Here is a 15,714-nt window from a genome sequence, read left to right as displayed (position 1 = left end):
TCTGATTTACAAAGGGAATACCTCGTTTCAGTAGATATAGAAAAACACTCGAGGAATGCTTCAAAAAATTCTTTCATTGTCTTATTAAACTCCAATAAATTCGCTATAATATCTTAGCACATCATTTGTTGAGTTGCATTTTCCCCACCCCACCATAAAAGAGCATTAGTTTCATCATAAAAGTATATTTTTCACCACAAAAACTCTTGACCAACTCGTTTGAGGCTCTCCAAGTTCAATACTTTTGCTTTCCCGCATGGGTTGCAGGCAATAGAAAAGCAGAGTTCACTCAACTTTTACAAACTTCACATGTCAATAAAAACTTAAAAACAAATAAAACTCAATGACAACAGGCAGCAGCCGACCACTCTAAGCATTTTCCCACCAATCTGAATTTCAGAAGCAGGCGAAGAGAACTGAAGTGCGCTTTTCATCTGCAAGCATTGTGTAATGCAGTTAACAAGAAACAAACAAAAATAAAGCAAGGCAAAACGAAACGAAACGAAACTAAATGTAGAAGGAGAAAAACCAATGAAGAATGCATTTTCTCAAACACTTTTCAATCGGCAGCGAAAAGCAAACAGCAGCTACATATGAGTTGGCCATGACTTATAGATACCAGTATAAAGAATGTATCCGTAAGATACTTAATGAGCTGATAAAGTGTGCGTGTTTGTCCAAGTATCTGGCTGGTTGATTGGAAAACAACCCGACAATCCCACAATCCACGCGTATCGTTTTGATCTGGTCGAGTATCTGTGTTCAGTATATCTGTATTTGTGACCCATTTCGCCATTGGGAAACTTTCATTTTCTCTAATCCAAACAAGCCAATCAATCAATTAATGCCAATCGAATCATTCCAATCGGGCGTTATAAATACGACTTTACCGGGCAATAATTTGCGCGATTAATTCGCGTTTATATCTTCAAGGCTTTGTCGCTGAAAAGTGTTTCATTGAATCGATTAACAATTGAATGATTTAGAATTGATTTGCAATCATTATGGCATCAGGAAACCAATTTACGCATTGAAAAGTTGCTCCACACCTTCAGGTTAGCAAATGTGGTTCCGACTGAATAATCATTTAATATTCGTACTAAAAAAAATACTATACTATCACAAATTTATTTTAAATCCTTTAAAACAGATAAAAAGGAGAGTATTCTAATTTGATTAGATATTACAGTATTCTCGTCGTTTGTTTCTTTCGATTCTCACACAATATAAGTTCTTATCTTTCTAGGCTAATCATCAGCAGTTTTTATTAACCACACTATGGCATTAAGAAGTGATTATCATAAAACAGCTTTGGAATGAAATGTATCCAAATATTTCCACACGCAACTTGGAAGCATAGCCAATTTGCGTTGGCTTTGTTGTATTCCGGAACGAATTTTAACGACAAAAACTGTGGAAGAAGTGGACACAGTAAGCCACTTTAGTTTTATAACCATGGCAGTCGAGGAGATATTTTAATAAACCCTTTTCTATGGCCATGTGTGTGGGTTCTGGGTTCTTTTTGTGAAACACATGTTGCTATTAGCGCGTGAGGCATTCCAGAAGGCGATGCGCTACGCATGCCTCCATCAATTATCCTCTCCGGGGAAAAGACGACCTGCCTAACAATCGACCATTGTTGCCGCTGCCTAGTTACGGCATCTTGTACCCTGCCACATCCTCCGCCTCTCCAGAAATCGACCACAATTACAGCAGGACCATCAGAACCAGATACCCTGGCGCTATTGTTGTCCTCAAACCTCCAACTGCTCCCTCGCAGCGGTTCGGGTCATGTGTTCGGCAAACAAATGCCCTGAAGTGGCCAGGGACCCACACACACGCTCGAGGACAATCTCCAGGGGTTACATGGAACTTATAGAAACCTAGCCACACATAAACATGTCCATATTGTATTTCTATTCATCTCTGCTGATCGCCTTTGTTCGCAGTGTTTATCGGTTCAATTGCCCTGCCAATTGTTGTGCAGAGGTAGGACTGTAATTTGTTTAAAAATTTATGTTTTGATTAATTTTAATGGGTATAACCTGGGGCTATTACCATGATCATTTAAAAGATGTCTATGAATATTTATTTATTATAGTTACGCATGTCACCATTTATTTATAGTGACTGCAGAGAGTTATTGATTTGAATTTATATAATTTTAGAATTCAGATCTTTCAGTTTTTCCTCTAGTTGTCAGCTATTCACGAAGTGAATATTCCTCGTAAGCTTAGTGTTCGCCAACTAACCACAGTTCACACTGCCATAACCAGAGATCTATCATCTCGCAGTTGGTCAGAGCGGACGAGGCGATTCATATTCCTAATAGGCAAAGTTCACATAACAAAAAGCCAAGTTTTTTTTTCCAACTAACGACAACAAAGGCAACACAAGGCCAGGGCAACTATGTGCCAACGACCAAAGACCTGGCGACAACCACTGCAGCATAGCCGGACCATAACTGGACCTCTCACGTAATAACGTATAGAATTTCAAAAAAAAAGAGACAAAATAAAGAGCAGCTCAGGAAAATTAAAGAATCTCTTCCTCCTGTCACAACTTTCACATGAAAGTTCTTTCAACTTGAGCGGCCAAATATGGCAGAAACACGACCAGCGACCAGGAAACTGATGGCGAGCAATGCGAGCAACTTCTGGTGCTGCACAATCGATCAGGGAACCATATTTAGAAGAGCCCATCCATAGTTATAGACATTTACCTCCACCTCCACCTCCGCCTCCTCCTGCTCCTCCTCCTCCGGATTTCTGTAATTTTCCGTTGCGACGACGCTGGGGCGACTTCTTCTTGGTGACGGATTCCGAGGAGGCATTAGCCAACATCGATTCCGAGTCGGCAATGTTACTTTCAATGATGAGGCCACTCTTGGTTTTGTGACGTCTCGATGATTGCGGTGACTTCTTCTTCTGCTTTTCGGGACTGGACGCAATACGAGCTCCTGTCCAGGACACGATGTTCTGCTGCAGTTCCGAGAAACTGTCGTTGAGCGGCAGGCTGTAATCCTGGAGGTCCTTGGCACTAGAGATTCCGCTTAAGCGTTTGCGCTGCCTTTTGGCCTGGCAGTTGGTGACCAACAGGATGAGGATCAGGCCCAGAGGCCATTTGATAAAATTTCCGACTTGCATGCTGGACGAACTAGATGCACAACGATCACTAAAGACACATTATATTCCGCTCGACTTTGAACTTGGATATAATTTCAGCGCTCTTTTAATAAAACCTCTTGAGATGCAAATGCAGGCACTTATTCCTTGGTATTTTCATTCATAATATTTTTATTTTCACTGCACAGATTGTTCTCTTTATTATTTCTTTTTCAAATCATTTACGATTTCCGCTCGAATTTTTTCTCCACTTTTTTACGCATTTGCTCTTGCGAATCTTTCACTTTATTTGCTCGATTTTGCGTAGACTTTTTGCAACTTTGCTACTTCAAGATTTGTGCGCTATTTAATTTTATTTTTGTTTCAGACACATTTCCCACTTTCCTGCTCAGCGACAAGCAAACATTTTTCTCGCCAGCTATTTTCGTATCCTCGACGTGAAGTGTAAAAAGTGAACAAAAATTGAAGCCCGTATCGCTCGATCTTGCGTTGCAGGGAAACTCGGAAATGGCATACAGAATTTCGCATTCACTTATTTATTAGCAGTGGCTTATCGCATAATTGCCTTTTAATTTTATGACACATAAACAAATCGCCCAGAGCAGCGGCCGCACTATTCGAACGCACTATCATCTACAATTCACATCCACCCATCACCCATCGCATCGCACAGCACTCGAGACCCGTCGCGTGTCTTGCTTCCTACGCAAACGACCGTCAAACACGAACTGATCGCACCGCGCTGCACTTCAGAGCAGCTCCGTGAGTGTGTGGATCTTGTGGATTGCATTCGCCGATTGGTTCCTTTGGCAGCGCTTCTTACGGCTGTTTCTAAAGCTATCAAGATATTCCTTTTCTACCATGAAAACTTGCATTTTGTAGGCTCTGGCATAAATGTTAAATGTTTTAAAATCTATTTTTAGAAGAACGTTATTTTTAATAATCTTTGCGTTTACACGTGAACACTGAAGTAAAGACAACACTTCAAAAGGCAACAAGAGTGCAGGGGCAAGAGGAAGTGGCGGCATTGGCCTTCTGGGAAATCTAACACCTAGCAATGGGTTATGGGTTCTAATAAGGTACAGGCTTTATTGATCTTGGCCGATCATAAACTGCACGACCTTTGCCCGAGGGGAGAAAAAGGTGTTAAGATTTTATACCGCATCCGAAATCCTATAATTTACATACTAATCTGAAAAGACAATTTTATTTTGCCCCTAAGTCTAAGAAATAGACAAGTCTCCCTCACAAAAGTATGCAGTGATTTCAGCCTAGGATTTCTGGGTATATTTCCGAAATCTTAATGACAAGCTTTAAAAGGTTTCCTTTAAAAGAAATATTAAATCAGGTTAAGCAAGTAACCCTTTTTCATTACCTATAGTATTTCAGTATTTCACTGTTTTTCGCCGGCTTATCAGCTGATTTATTTACATATTTATATCAGGGCAAGTTGCGATCCACAATGGTGAGTATGGTGATTTACCTGTTGCTCCGGTGGATGGTGCAAGCCAATCCGTTTAACTTTGGCAGGTAAGCAGGCTGCAAGTGGCCGAGGAGGTAGGGATCGGGAAATTCCCAGCGTGCTAAAAAAAACATTTGTAGTCCTGCGAGCACTGAGTCCTGCACTTGAACCGCCTTTGTTGTCCGTCGCTTGTTTTCCTTTCCAGCCTTCGCCACATGTTTTCCACTTTATATAAGTTTTGACAGTTTCGCATTGAGGGTCCCGATCTTCCTGACGCTACTTTGTTCTGACCCTCGATGTCCTACGGTCATTTCTGATTATCCTGCGGTGCTTTTGTAACGTCGTCGCGGCATTTCAACAGGTGAAAAGAGCCCCTGGTGAGTGGAGCGAATTGCGGCACTTAACGCCAGTTCGAGCGGTTCCCAAAAAGATATCTCCAAGATATTTCCAGCTAATACGACCATACTCATTGGACGTTTTACGGTGGCGCACGTTTCATGTTGCCCGCGGTTATTTGCAGCCCAATCGTGTGGCACTTACATAAATACCTCGTTCTCCCTAATAAGTTTGCGTTTCAGATGCCAGTTAGCAGAGCACTGAAGGCTGGAAAAGCACAGGTAGACGGTGTTCTGGGTTCTATTTTCCACAAAAAAATGCATTTTATATTGGAAATATGTATCTGAATTATCTATACAATTACTTTACTTTTTACTTTCATTTTTTAGTTAGGAAAGATAATTACTACTTAATGACATTCAAATTTGTGAGATTGATTATTATTTATTATCACACTGTTTTACATTTACTTACATTTTTCTTTTATTTTATAACGCCAAACATTCTTTGTTCAAATAAGGATGTATTTCCTTCGTTTACTTTAAGTTTGAAACTCATAAATAAGCGGGAATCCAGAACGGGCATCTCCTCTTTGTATCTGATGCAATTTGTTGATGCCTCCGCTGCTGCTGCTGTGGATCGAAGAGCATTTGTTGAAGCGTGAAACAGCAGTTTCACGAGCCGGCTAAAAGAGGTGCAATTGTCGATCCCTTTGGCCCTCTAAAAGGACTGAGAATCGAGAGTCCCCAGCCCAGCCCAGCCAGTCCACAGGCTGGCACACCCGCACACTTCTGGCACTTTATCCATTGTCGATGCGCCGTTTAAATTGGTTCGTTTAACAGAATCGAAAACCAAAACCCAAGGCGGAATCGAATGAAACGAGCTCGAACGCGAGATTGGAAGGAAATAAAAGGGTTTTTCTTTTTTCTTCAAGTTGTGCGCATGCCCGGCTTTAAGTGCCCGACGTACTTGAGGATAACGATGAGTATGCGGAGGATAATCATGGCGGCGGCGATGATGATGTTGTTGCCGCTGCCCTGTTGAGGCTGCTGATTTCGGCGTGATTTATGCATCTTAATTGAAATGATGGCTTACAAATTGTTTGGCACAAGTGCACCAAAAAGGGATAGGACTTAAAAAGGAAGGAGGCAGCATTCGAGTTTCAAAAAAGGAGTTCCTGGAAGGAAGGTTGTTTTGGCTTAGGAATGCTATTCACGCAAGGCAGGACTTCCTGTTTGCAATCACTGTGATATTTACTTACTCAATCAGCGGTGAAATATTTTGGATAAAGGGTTTTTTGTTCGATTCAAGATTGAAATGGTATGCTGGTATATTACTGATTAATGTTATAATTATAATACTTACTTAACATTCTCCCATTAGCTTTTCATACTTAACTTTAAATAATTATTATCATTTTCCACAGCAATCATTGCACCTACCAGTAACCCACTAAGAATGCACGATCGTTGGAAAGGTTCTGGCCATTTTTTAACCATTTACAAGATTAAAATCATACAGCAACCTCCTGCTAACTACTTTCACACACAGCCAGTCCAAAAGCCAATTGCACATGCACAGGTATTCGGTATATTCAATTTTCTAATAGCCGCCTCCTAATCAAAACTAAGGCATCGAACTTTTATCAATAGCTGCTCTTGCCCCCAAAATCTTCGAGTGGCTCTGTGGCCAGCTCTAGGCGCAAAACCAATTAAGCCGAGTATCGAAAGGAAGCACACTCACGGACACAAAGGTGGAAACAAATAAGGAAGCATTCAGGAGGATCGCCGTCTGCGATCTGTGCTCCACGGGCCTACCGCCTTGCACCGGTAGCCCAGCTGAGCGAAACCAAATAAAATCAAATGAAATTTACCGCCAATACCGATGCGGACCATAGAGAGTCCAAATCCCAAGATGGGGAAGCGCCAAAACGTTAAATACAATTCATGGCGCTCACGAGCGGAATTTAAATTATGCCCAATTAGAGTTAGGTGGCTGCTCTGGCTCGGACTAAACTTAGATACCCTGTACTTTTAGGTTGGCAGGGCATATTTTACAATTATGTTAGTGGATCAAGTCTTAAACAACCAAGTTTTTTAAATACTGAATAGCTACCTTACAGAATTCTGATTGCTGATATTAAATTTGTAGTTTACAAATAACATATTCATTATATATCAAAAGAACTTGCATACTGCACATAAACATAAATTACGTTTTTATCGGGTATCCCATAGTTGTCATAATGCGAAGCTTAGTTCTTACGTGTGTTTACCCTGTTTCAGGCCTGTTCCGAGCAATTCCTGTGGGGCATTTGTGCAACTCCGAATGGAGATAGACAGTGGGACAGTGAGACTGTGGATAGGGAGACGGACAGACGGGTGGGCGTGTCGAGTGTGGGGCATGTTCGTGTGGTAAAGCGCCAAATTGATTTCGATCGCCCAGAGGGGGTCTCCAGATATAAGTACATACAAATATACCCATTCGCAGCGCCAACCCCCTAATGTTTGTTTCTAGTAGTTGCCACCACAATGCCCCTTCCCCGCTTGTTAACTATTTCACATGTCCCTCGGCTTGCTTTTTGATGGATTATGCGTTGACAGGCTTTCGGGAGTTTTGTAGAGCGCCACTGATTGTCTTTTCCACTCGCTGTTTCTTTTGCCCTGGGAACTGGTCTTGTTATGTAAATTGCCGTCGATTTTTCCTTATTGCGGGTGAAGTGCTGTCCCAGTGCTAACAAGGCATTTCAAGTAGCCATTCTGGTTGGGTTTATAAAAAAGAAATGCCTTGCAGGATATTTGGCTTTCCTGGAATTTAATGATGAGTTACGGTATGGCTTACTCAATCGGTGCGTGGGAACACAATCTTTATTACATGAACATCGCAACGGGAATTAACATAGGTTTCTTTATAACATATAAAGGCAGTCTTAATTTATATTTTAGATAGCGTTTATTCCTTTGTTATTACGGTAACGAAATGTTTTCCTAAACACTGGATTTGCTAATCGAATTACCCATTATAACATTATAACGCCCCTAAAACCCATTGTAGGCTCCAGAAGTGTCGGCATTTTTGAAATGAACCACCCCCAAATAATTCCGGATTATAAAAAGCCGACCAACAATTATAACTTCATTTTACAGCATTGTTCGGGAGGCGTGGACAAATTAAATTCCCATAAAATCCTCTAATTAGTTGCTCCATTCAAAGCGGAGATTGCGGCACTGCTTGGGGCTATAAAACCCAAACTACATTATATTCCCTACCAAAACGAGCCTAGTGTCAATATCAAGAATCGCTGCATGACACTTAAAGTATCGTAAATTTTAAACTAACCTTTTTCAAGGCAAAAAGGCGTTAACATCGTTCTATTGTAAAGCCAGTGAAAAATTAGTGAACACATTTCCAACTCACGGGGTGGTCGATGTTTTCTTTGGTGGAGTGCTCTTCGATTCGAGTGCCTACTTAAGAAGTTTATTTTCCCTTTTCTCTGATGCACCTACCCTCACTTGATTAGTTATTCGGCTTGCATAATTTGGCCGTTTCGAAGGAATTTCTGGAAAGAACTTTTTGAGGCAGGTTGCGTCTGCGCATAATATATGGAAGGAGATATCTTCAGAGTTATTTCGTTTTTATACGATCTCGGGATCGTTAGAAATGCTTGTTATGCGTGGTCATGTACTGCAGGGCACAAGTGTTTTAAGTTTGGAAAAATTGTTTGTCTAAGGTCACGAATTCTTTGGGAATAGTTGATTCCGCGATCCAGTTTTTTGAGAGCCATAAATAACAGCAATGTATCAAAACTAAATGGTAAAATTTATAAAAAAACCTTTCAGTTAGTGAATTCCTATCACAGAAACATGACTCCCATATGGTATTGAATATTTGAAATTTTTGACAGAGAAAATACTACAAAATTCTTGCGTATCCATACTTAAAATCATTAAAATTAATTTTGCCAAACCAAAAAAGCAAACAGCCCAGCTTGTGCTAACCCCCACTTTGCCGGCCATAGAGTTACGTTAGATTACCCCTAAAAACATATATTAGCACACAGTAACGAAGCTATTAATTCCAGATATATAAGCTTACTCCAGGGCTTTCGGCACATCCAAGCTCGACTCAGCGAAAGGGAAATGCCACATCACGCCCAGAACGGCTCGATGTTGCGTGACGAGATGTGGGCAACCTTTATGCGTTTAGTAGGTCACTCGGATGGAGACCCCGCAGATCGAGATTGAGGGTGATGGAGATGCTTCTAGGGGGGAGCTGTGATTTGGGGCCAATCAATGCAGCGCGCGTAAAAGGCATTATCAATACGAAAAATACAAAAAGTACGAATACGAGACAGATATAAAGGGGCCGCCACTTGGAGCATGTCGCGCATGCGCAATTACAAAGTCATTTCAACGCCCCTCTGTGAACCGCTCCCTTGCATCGACATTCTCCCCCTGGTTGCAATGATTGAGCGCATTCGTTAAGTTGCATATTGTTTAATGCAATATTATGAAATGGTCACGAGAAAAAGAGACTAGGGATAGGGATATTGCTGTCGATTAACGAGGGGAGAAGACCCCAATCCCCTTTATTTTTTGCCATAATTTATTAACCCAGTAGGACCACTAAATGGGGCTCATCCTTTGCCTTCTCCAGCTATTTATAGGCCCACTACTCGGTTACTTAGTCCAGTTTCTTGCCCTCAGGGGAAGCTGTTTTAAATATTTTGATTAACCAGACGCCACTGACTGCCGACTCCCACGCCGCTTACTTGGATCCTTTTGGCTACCGAAAGCCATTAACTCGAAAATGTAATTTGCTATTATTCTTAATTCTAGCTTAGCTCCTAGGGAAATGCGATTGGAACTAAAAAGGTTGAGACCAATTTGTACACTTTTAATTAAACGTAATAAAGGCTATTCGTGGCAAGGTTTCCCAACTGGTTATTGGGAACTTTTAAGTAATTGTTACAAAGTGACTGTTTTTGGTTTACATCTCATTCAGCAGTGGCACCTTTAAACAAATCGATTTATTCAAGTAAGATTTCAGCTGCAATTTAGTTTTTTGTCCTGCGGCACATGTGGCATATCTTCCCTGTCAGAGAAGTGAAAGTTGCTTGTTGCTTTTTACTCGGTATTTGGGCATAACACCTTCGCAGCAATCTGATCGACAGACAATAATCGAAATTCAGTTCAAAATGTAAATCGGACAACGAAAATCGCTTAATTTTCGTACTCGAAGTGGACAAGTTTCGGGCCAATTTTGGACATCCAGGGAGCTGGTGAAAAGGCTTTACTGTTATGCCAATCGAAAGCGACAGGAGACAAAGGCAAGGATGATATATATAATCATATATATATATATATAGATCCAACTGATTGGAGTCTGATCGATCGCCTACATCATTATCTTTACCTTCATCAGGACGTTGGCCGATAATGATGATCTGTGCCTCGGAGATCTGCGACTGATGAGATTTTATAACCATTTTTGGAGCGTAGTTCCCTTTTTGCCAACGACCTGCGACTAATGAACACCTTAAATGGCAATCGCACCGGAATTCGATGTGGGGATTTATCGGGAAAGGAGAAAGGCTCAACTACACGCATTTTGTCACATTTTGACATAACTCATATGGCCCAGGGAAATTCCTTGCAGCCTTGAGCTAAGATTCTGGCCCCATATTTGGTGCCAATTAGAGGGAACGGGGCCCTTTTACTTTTATGTGACCAGCTCCATGCCACTCATGGCACTCACGCCACTCATTGCCACGTCTATTCCCCGTTAAGGCGGCGCAAAAGTCTTCCTGGGAAGTCACGTCGTTGAAGATAAATTGTTGACAGTTTCGTTTAATTGTGCATCGAACTCTGACGCTGTTAATTGCCACAAAAATGTTGGCTCCCATAAATGGTACTTATGGCTTTTTCTCTTTTAGTTTTATTGGTAGATCTGCAAGGCCGCACGAAAAGTTTCGGCTTCGAAATGTGTGTGGGTTTTTTTTATGACTCTATTAGAGATAAGCGAGCTAGGCCCGGGGAGTATGCCCATGTTGCCTGATATGATATTAATTTTGTACAAGCCCCCACATTGTGTAATTGATATTGGTCGGAAAGAACAAGTTTTCCTTTGGCCGGAACGGGTTTGCTCCTCGCCACGGAAGTTGTCCTTCTATCTAATTGGCCACGCAAATTGCTCAGCGTCTTTGTTGGTTTTCCAAAGAGGCATTTTTATATTCCCTCCACTGAGTTTTCCTCGCATTGTTGGCCTGACCCTGCCCGTCACCTTTGCATTCGGCGATTGGCGAAATGTTTCAATCCAAAAGTCATGCCGAAATCAGTCTGGAGTCATCATCGAATAAAGCTGCATCATCAGCATTCGACGTCATCAACGACTTGACGACTTCGTGGGCAACTGAGGAAAACTATTCAGGTCAACAGTTCAATGGTGAACGGTGCAATGGCCAACAATAAATAGTCATGAAACTCACATTTTCCACTGCCCTGCAAAATGGGTTTGAGGGTTTTGTGCGGGAACCTTGTATAAATATCTTTAAATTAAAAATTGTGCTTAGGTAATCAATAGAAAAAATTAGCGCACTTATAAAACTTGAATGAAGAGAACAAAAAGATTTAATTTCAAAACATTCCATAACTTCATATTTTGGTGCATCCTAAGCCCTCCTAATGCGTATCTGAAACAAATTGAATTTTGTACTAAGCCGATCATTCAATAAACTAAGCTTAAATTCGTTAACAAAAAATAAAGCACCATAAACCCTTTAAGAAAATCTCCCTTAATGGCCAATAAAACTGCATCGCATGCTAATTCGTTAGTGCCTTAAAACCTTTCAACACGTTTTCCCGACATTTTACAACTTAATTCCTTTTATTATGAGCGTTTTCTACCTGGGACAAACAATCAAAAGTTTGTGGTTTCAATTGCATTTGGGATTCTTCAACGCCACAAGACCACAAACCCACAGGAAAACCAAGGGAATGGCGTGGCAAGAAGGGGAACCTGAAGCTGGGGAATTTGCATTCGAGCCTGGGACAGAGAAAGAGGCAGAAAAATTAACTGCAATCAAGTAAAACGTCATTCAACTGGGGAGTTGGGACCGAACTGAACTGGACACCACGGACTGGGAATAGGCCTCCATTATTAGCTGCGAGGTCTGGCCGAAGAGCAGAGGAGCTGCAATGTTGCTAAATTGCCGGCATTCAACGCATTTTTCTTTTCAAGAGAAGCGAAACCAATGGACTTCAGTTCGGTTTGTTTCGGTTATGTTCTACTCTAGGCCTCTTAGGCCCCCTGGGCTTTGATGAACCTTCTGAAGAGTTTTAATTAAGCTAATAAAGTTGTCTATTCTGTGTTTGGAGTCTGCTGGGGCATGGCAAATGTTGCCGTCTGTGTTGCATGTCCATTAATTGCCATTGTTAAACACACCAATGATAAAACGAGGTCATAAATGGGTGAACGTTTACTGTTTTTCCTTTTTTGCGGCTTACATAACTGATACGACACTTAAGTGACACAATAATCTAGGGGTCATTGAAGAACCTTAGTTGCCTATAGATAGTGAATAAAGAAAGAAGTGACAATATTTTGTAAAATATGTATCATATAGAAGACCTATTTTTACACCATACTCTTCTTTATAGTTCTTTGTTGTTCAGCTCGATGTTTTGTTCGAGTGGTAATGAATCTTTTTGGCACGCCCTATCGCTTTCAGTGAGTCATATTAATAAATGGAAGCGACTAAATATTTAGACACAGCTCACGTATCAGTCCCTATAAAATATTACATCTCTGTTGAGCGTTAAGTGAACCATTAAAAGATCGTAAAAATACACACATAGCTAAAAGAATATTTACGATTCGGTCGCGTGGGCAGCAATTGCGATATGTAAACGGTAAGTTGGCACGAAATGCATTATCGTCTATTTACAAAACATTTTGCATGCCGAACAGAACAGCAGTTGAAGTTGCAGTTCCAGTTGCAGTGGCACACGAGGTTCAAGGTAAGCTGAGACGGCATGTGCGAATGCTGCAACATTGTCAGGTGTAGTGGAACAGCACACAGCACTACACTATATACTATATAGTAAGTCGGCTACTCTTACACGCCGTGTAATTGCTTTTCCCGATGCGGCGGCTGTGGCGCATGCGCCGATTCCTCGACTCTGATAACACATTCCAGTCCTCTTTGCAGTTCGGCCTGCCATCTCCACAGCCAATGGATGTATTTTATTTTCTTTACTTTTCTGATTAAACACCAGATGGTATCGCATATCGGTTATGAAGAGTGGCCATAATATTTGGGGCGTAATTAAAGGTATTAAAGTGTTGGCCAAGAGCGTTTAGTTGGCCAGAGCGGTGGAAGTTTCAGACGTGGGCTGGTGCAAACGAACGGCTCCTTGAGTGTGAAGTAGGTGGAGAAAGCAGAAAGTCTGGGGATCGATAACAAATAAGTACTGAAATAATTGGGAGAAAATATATTGCCAAAACGGGATCTCTTGGTGTAACTTAATAATAATGTTACAAGATGTAATACTCAGAATAGCTGCTATAAATATATTTATTTTTGAACGATTATATAGCTGAGAAGTTACTAGTAAAGATAACTCTGTCTTAACAAATATCCTTACTTTAGTTTAGTTGGTTTTTTTAAGGAAACTGTACGTTTCTGTTCGATGGTATTCCTTGCATAATAATTTTAACTATTTATACTTACAGCTTCTAGTTTATTTTGCGCTTTATTTAATCCCAAAAATTGTATGTACGCGTTCGACTTACAAGCACACCCTGAAGTTTCTCTTCTCATTACCCTAACAAACACTGAAGATATGACATCTACATTCGCAAAACAAAGCCACAGAACCGACTTCCTCCAGCCTCCAATCAATCATGGCCAAGAAGCTAACAATGACACCTTCGCAGACAAACACAAACAGCTTCCGCATTACGAACAAATACCAGATCAGTGGGATGCACACACACTGGGTTCGATACTCCAGAAGCCAAGAAGTTAAGCCAGCCGACAGTTGCCAACTGGGCCAATGATCTTGCATCAGGTTTGCCCAAAAGAAGACATGATCCCTGCCACTACAACAATGGGGATCAGGTAACACAAACAGCTCACAGCATGAACTTGATATTTTTTGAAGACCCAGGCATATGCAAAGTGCGGTCCCCGAGGAATCCAAGGACCACTAGTTGCAGTCCGATTTGGTTTGGTTGTTGTTGTCACCACGATAACCATCTTACAGGCACTCGAAATACAAAATATTGACTTGCTGCCGGTTACCTACTTGCTTGTGGCCAAAACAGGCAGTGAAATCGAATAGGGCCGAGGTGCCGATGCAACAAATTACATGCAAATTAGTCTCTGGAGATTTGGCCGCAGATCATTATTTCGATGATTCGATAGGGAAAAGTAAGGCAGCACTGCTTCATAAATATCATATTGTAAGGATATATGCCTTTCAACCAATGCGACATAGTTTTAGAGGAACTGCAAGGCTTTCTCATATGGCTACCAAAGAACTGCAGCAGCCACCGGCACTCTAAGTGCACCCGCTAAACACCGGTAGGCTCAGCTCCCGGTTATTTGTTCACACTCTGTTTGCGACAATAACAAACACCCTTTTTTGTATTTATAAAATTTGTGTGGGTGGAAGCGAGACGGTCTCAGAAATGAAGGGTCAAAGGGAACACCCAAGAAAAAGTTCGTGCACATGTTGTTGCGTTTTGATGTTTCTAATGTCTTAACAAACAAAAATCTTATATATTATTAAATAATACCTATACTTAATTAACACTTTTATATTTCTATTGTTCTAGCTGGCATTTAAAGTGAAATGTTAATATTATAAGTAAGATAGCTGAAAGTATTACGTTACATTAAAAGGAAATATTGAATAATACTAAATACTAAATAATACTAAGAACTAAATACTAAAAATACTAAATACTTAATACTAATACTTTAGTAATACTAAATAGTACCAAAATAGATGTGCCCTTCTCTGCGCTTCTCAAAAGTCCTACGTAAGCAAACCACATTTTCGATGTTTTTTTTTAAATACTAATTGTGAGTGAGTGATGCAATGATTCTATGTGATTTCGACTTACTGTAGGAAGTGCCTGAGCTAGCTATTTTTCAGGAGCTACAACCAGCTGTCAGCTCTGACGTGGCAAGAGCTTGAGGAAAGGGGTGAGTACCTGGGGGGAAATGGAGAGGAACGCCTAACTTTCTGACTTTTGGCTGCGGCTTCTGTGGCTGCTTGTTTTTTTTTACCATTTTAAAAAGAAACGTTTATACAGTTAAGTATGGGAATCAAATTTTAAAAATTTTAACAAAGCAAATCAATATATAAAAATGAAAAATCTATTTCGTGTTGTTCAAATTTTCGTAAAATTAAGGCAAAAAAGGAGCCTACATAGTGTGTGTGATTAGGGTGGCCTACAAATATGCTTCCTAATATAACTTTAAAATATATGTTCGGGGTATTCATTCCGAATAGCATACCAAAGCTCATAATTACTTTTATTAATCGCACTTTACTATTTTTCTAGTTGATGACCAAATTCATGAATTTTAAAAGTTCTCGATTAAGAAAAATCTAGTTTAGCCAATGTCGATGTAGCTGATGAATTTATTTTGATATTTTGAATGTAAACTAAAAAAATATATATAAATGATTCTATTAATTGTTCGTTATAATATGAAAATTACTATTAAGAGATTCAATAACAATTATTGCAAATTGCTATTATTTAAATACTTATCGG

General features: G+C 40.5%; 1 protein-coding gene and 1 long non-coding RNA gene across 3 annotated transcripts in view; one reads left to right on the top strand and one right to left on the bottom strand.

Moving 5' to 3' along the window:
* LOC6528217 (laminin subunit alpha-1) overlaps positions 1-3,850 on the bottom strand; it is a 65,990-nt gene extending 62,140 nt beyond the window's left edge. Inside the window, exon 1 of one of the 2 annotated variants that reach the window (XM_015198405.3) lies at positions 2,723-3,850. In XM_015198405.3, the coding sequence (XP_015053891.1) occupies positions 2,723-3,146 (424 nt within the window). In that variant the 5' untranslated portion in view covers positions 3,147-3,850. The remainder of the gene's footprint in view (positions 1-2,722) is intronic. The other variant, XM_002089243.4, reaches the window with a different exon arrangement.
* A 5,009-nt stretch (positions 3,851-8,859) lies between these two features.
* LOC120320649 lies at positions 8,860-9,553 on the top strand. Its single transcript, XR_005560169.1, has 2 exons — positions 8,860-8,942; positions 9,005-9,553. It is a non-coding gene; the product is annotated as an uncharacterized LOC120320649 (long non-coding RNA).
* The last annotated feature ends 6,161 nt before the right edge of the window (positions 9,554-15,714 follow it).

This window comes from Drosophila yakuba, chromosome 2L (assembly GCF_016746365.2).
Source record: "Drosophila yakuba strain Tai18E2 chromosome 2L, Prin_Dyak_Tai18E2_2.1, whole genome shotgun sequence".
NCBI classification, from domain to species: domain Eukaryota; kingdom Metazoa; phylum Arthropoda; class Insecta; order Diptera; family Drosophilidae; genus Drosophila; species Drosophila yakuba.
The sequence above is the reverse complement of the archived record's forward strand: the minus strand, read 5'-3'. Positions and strand labels throughout refer to the sequence as shown.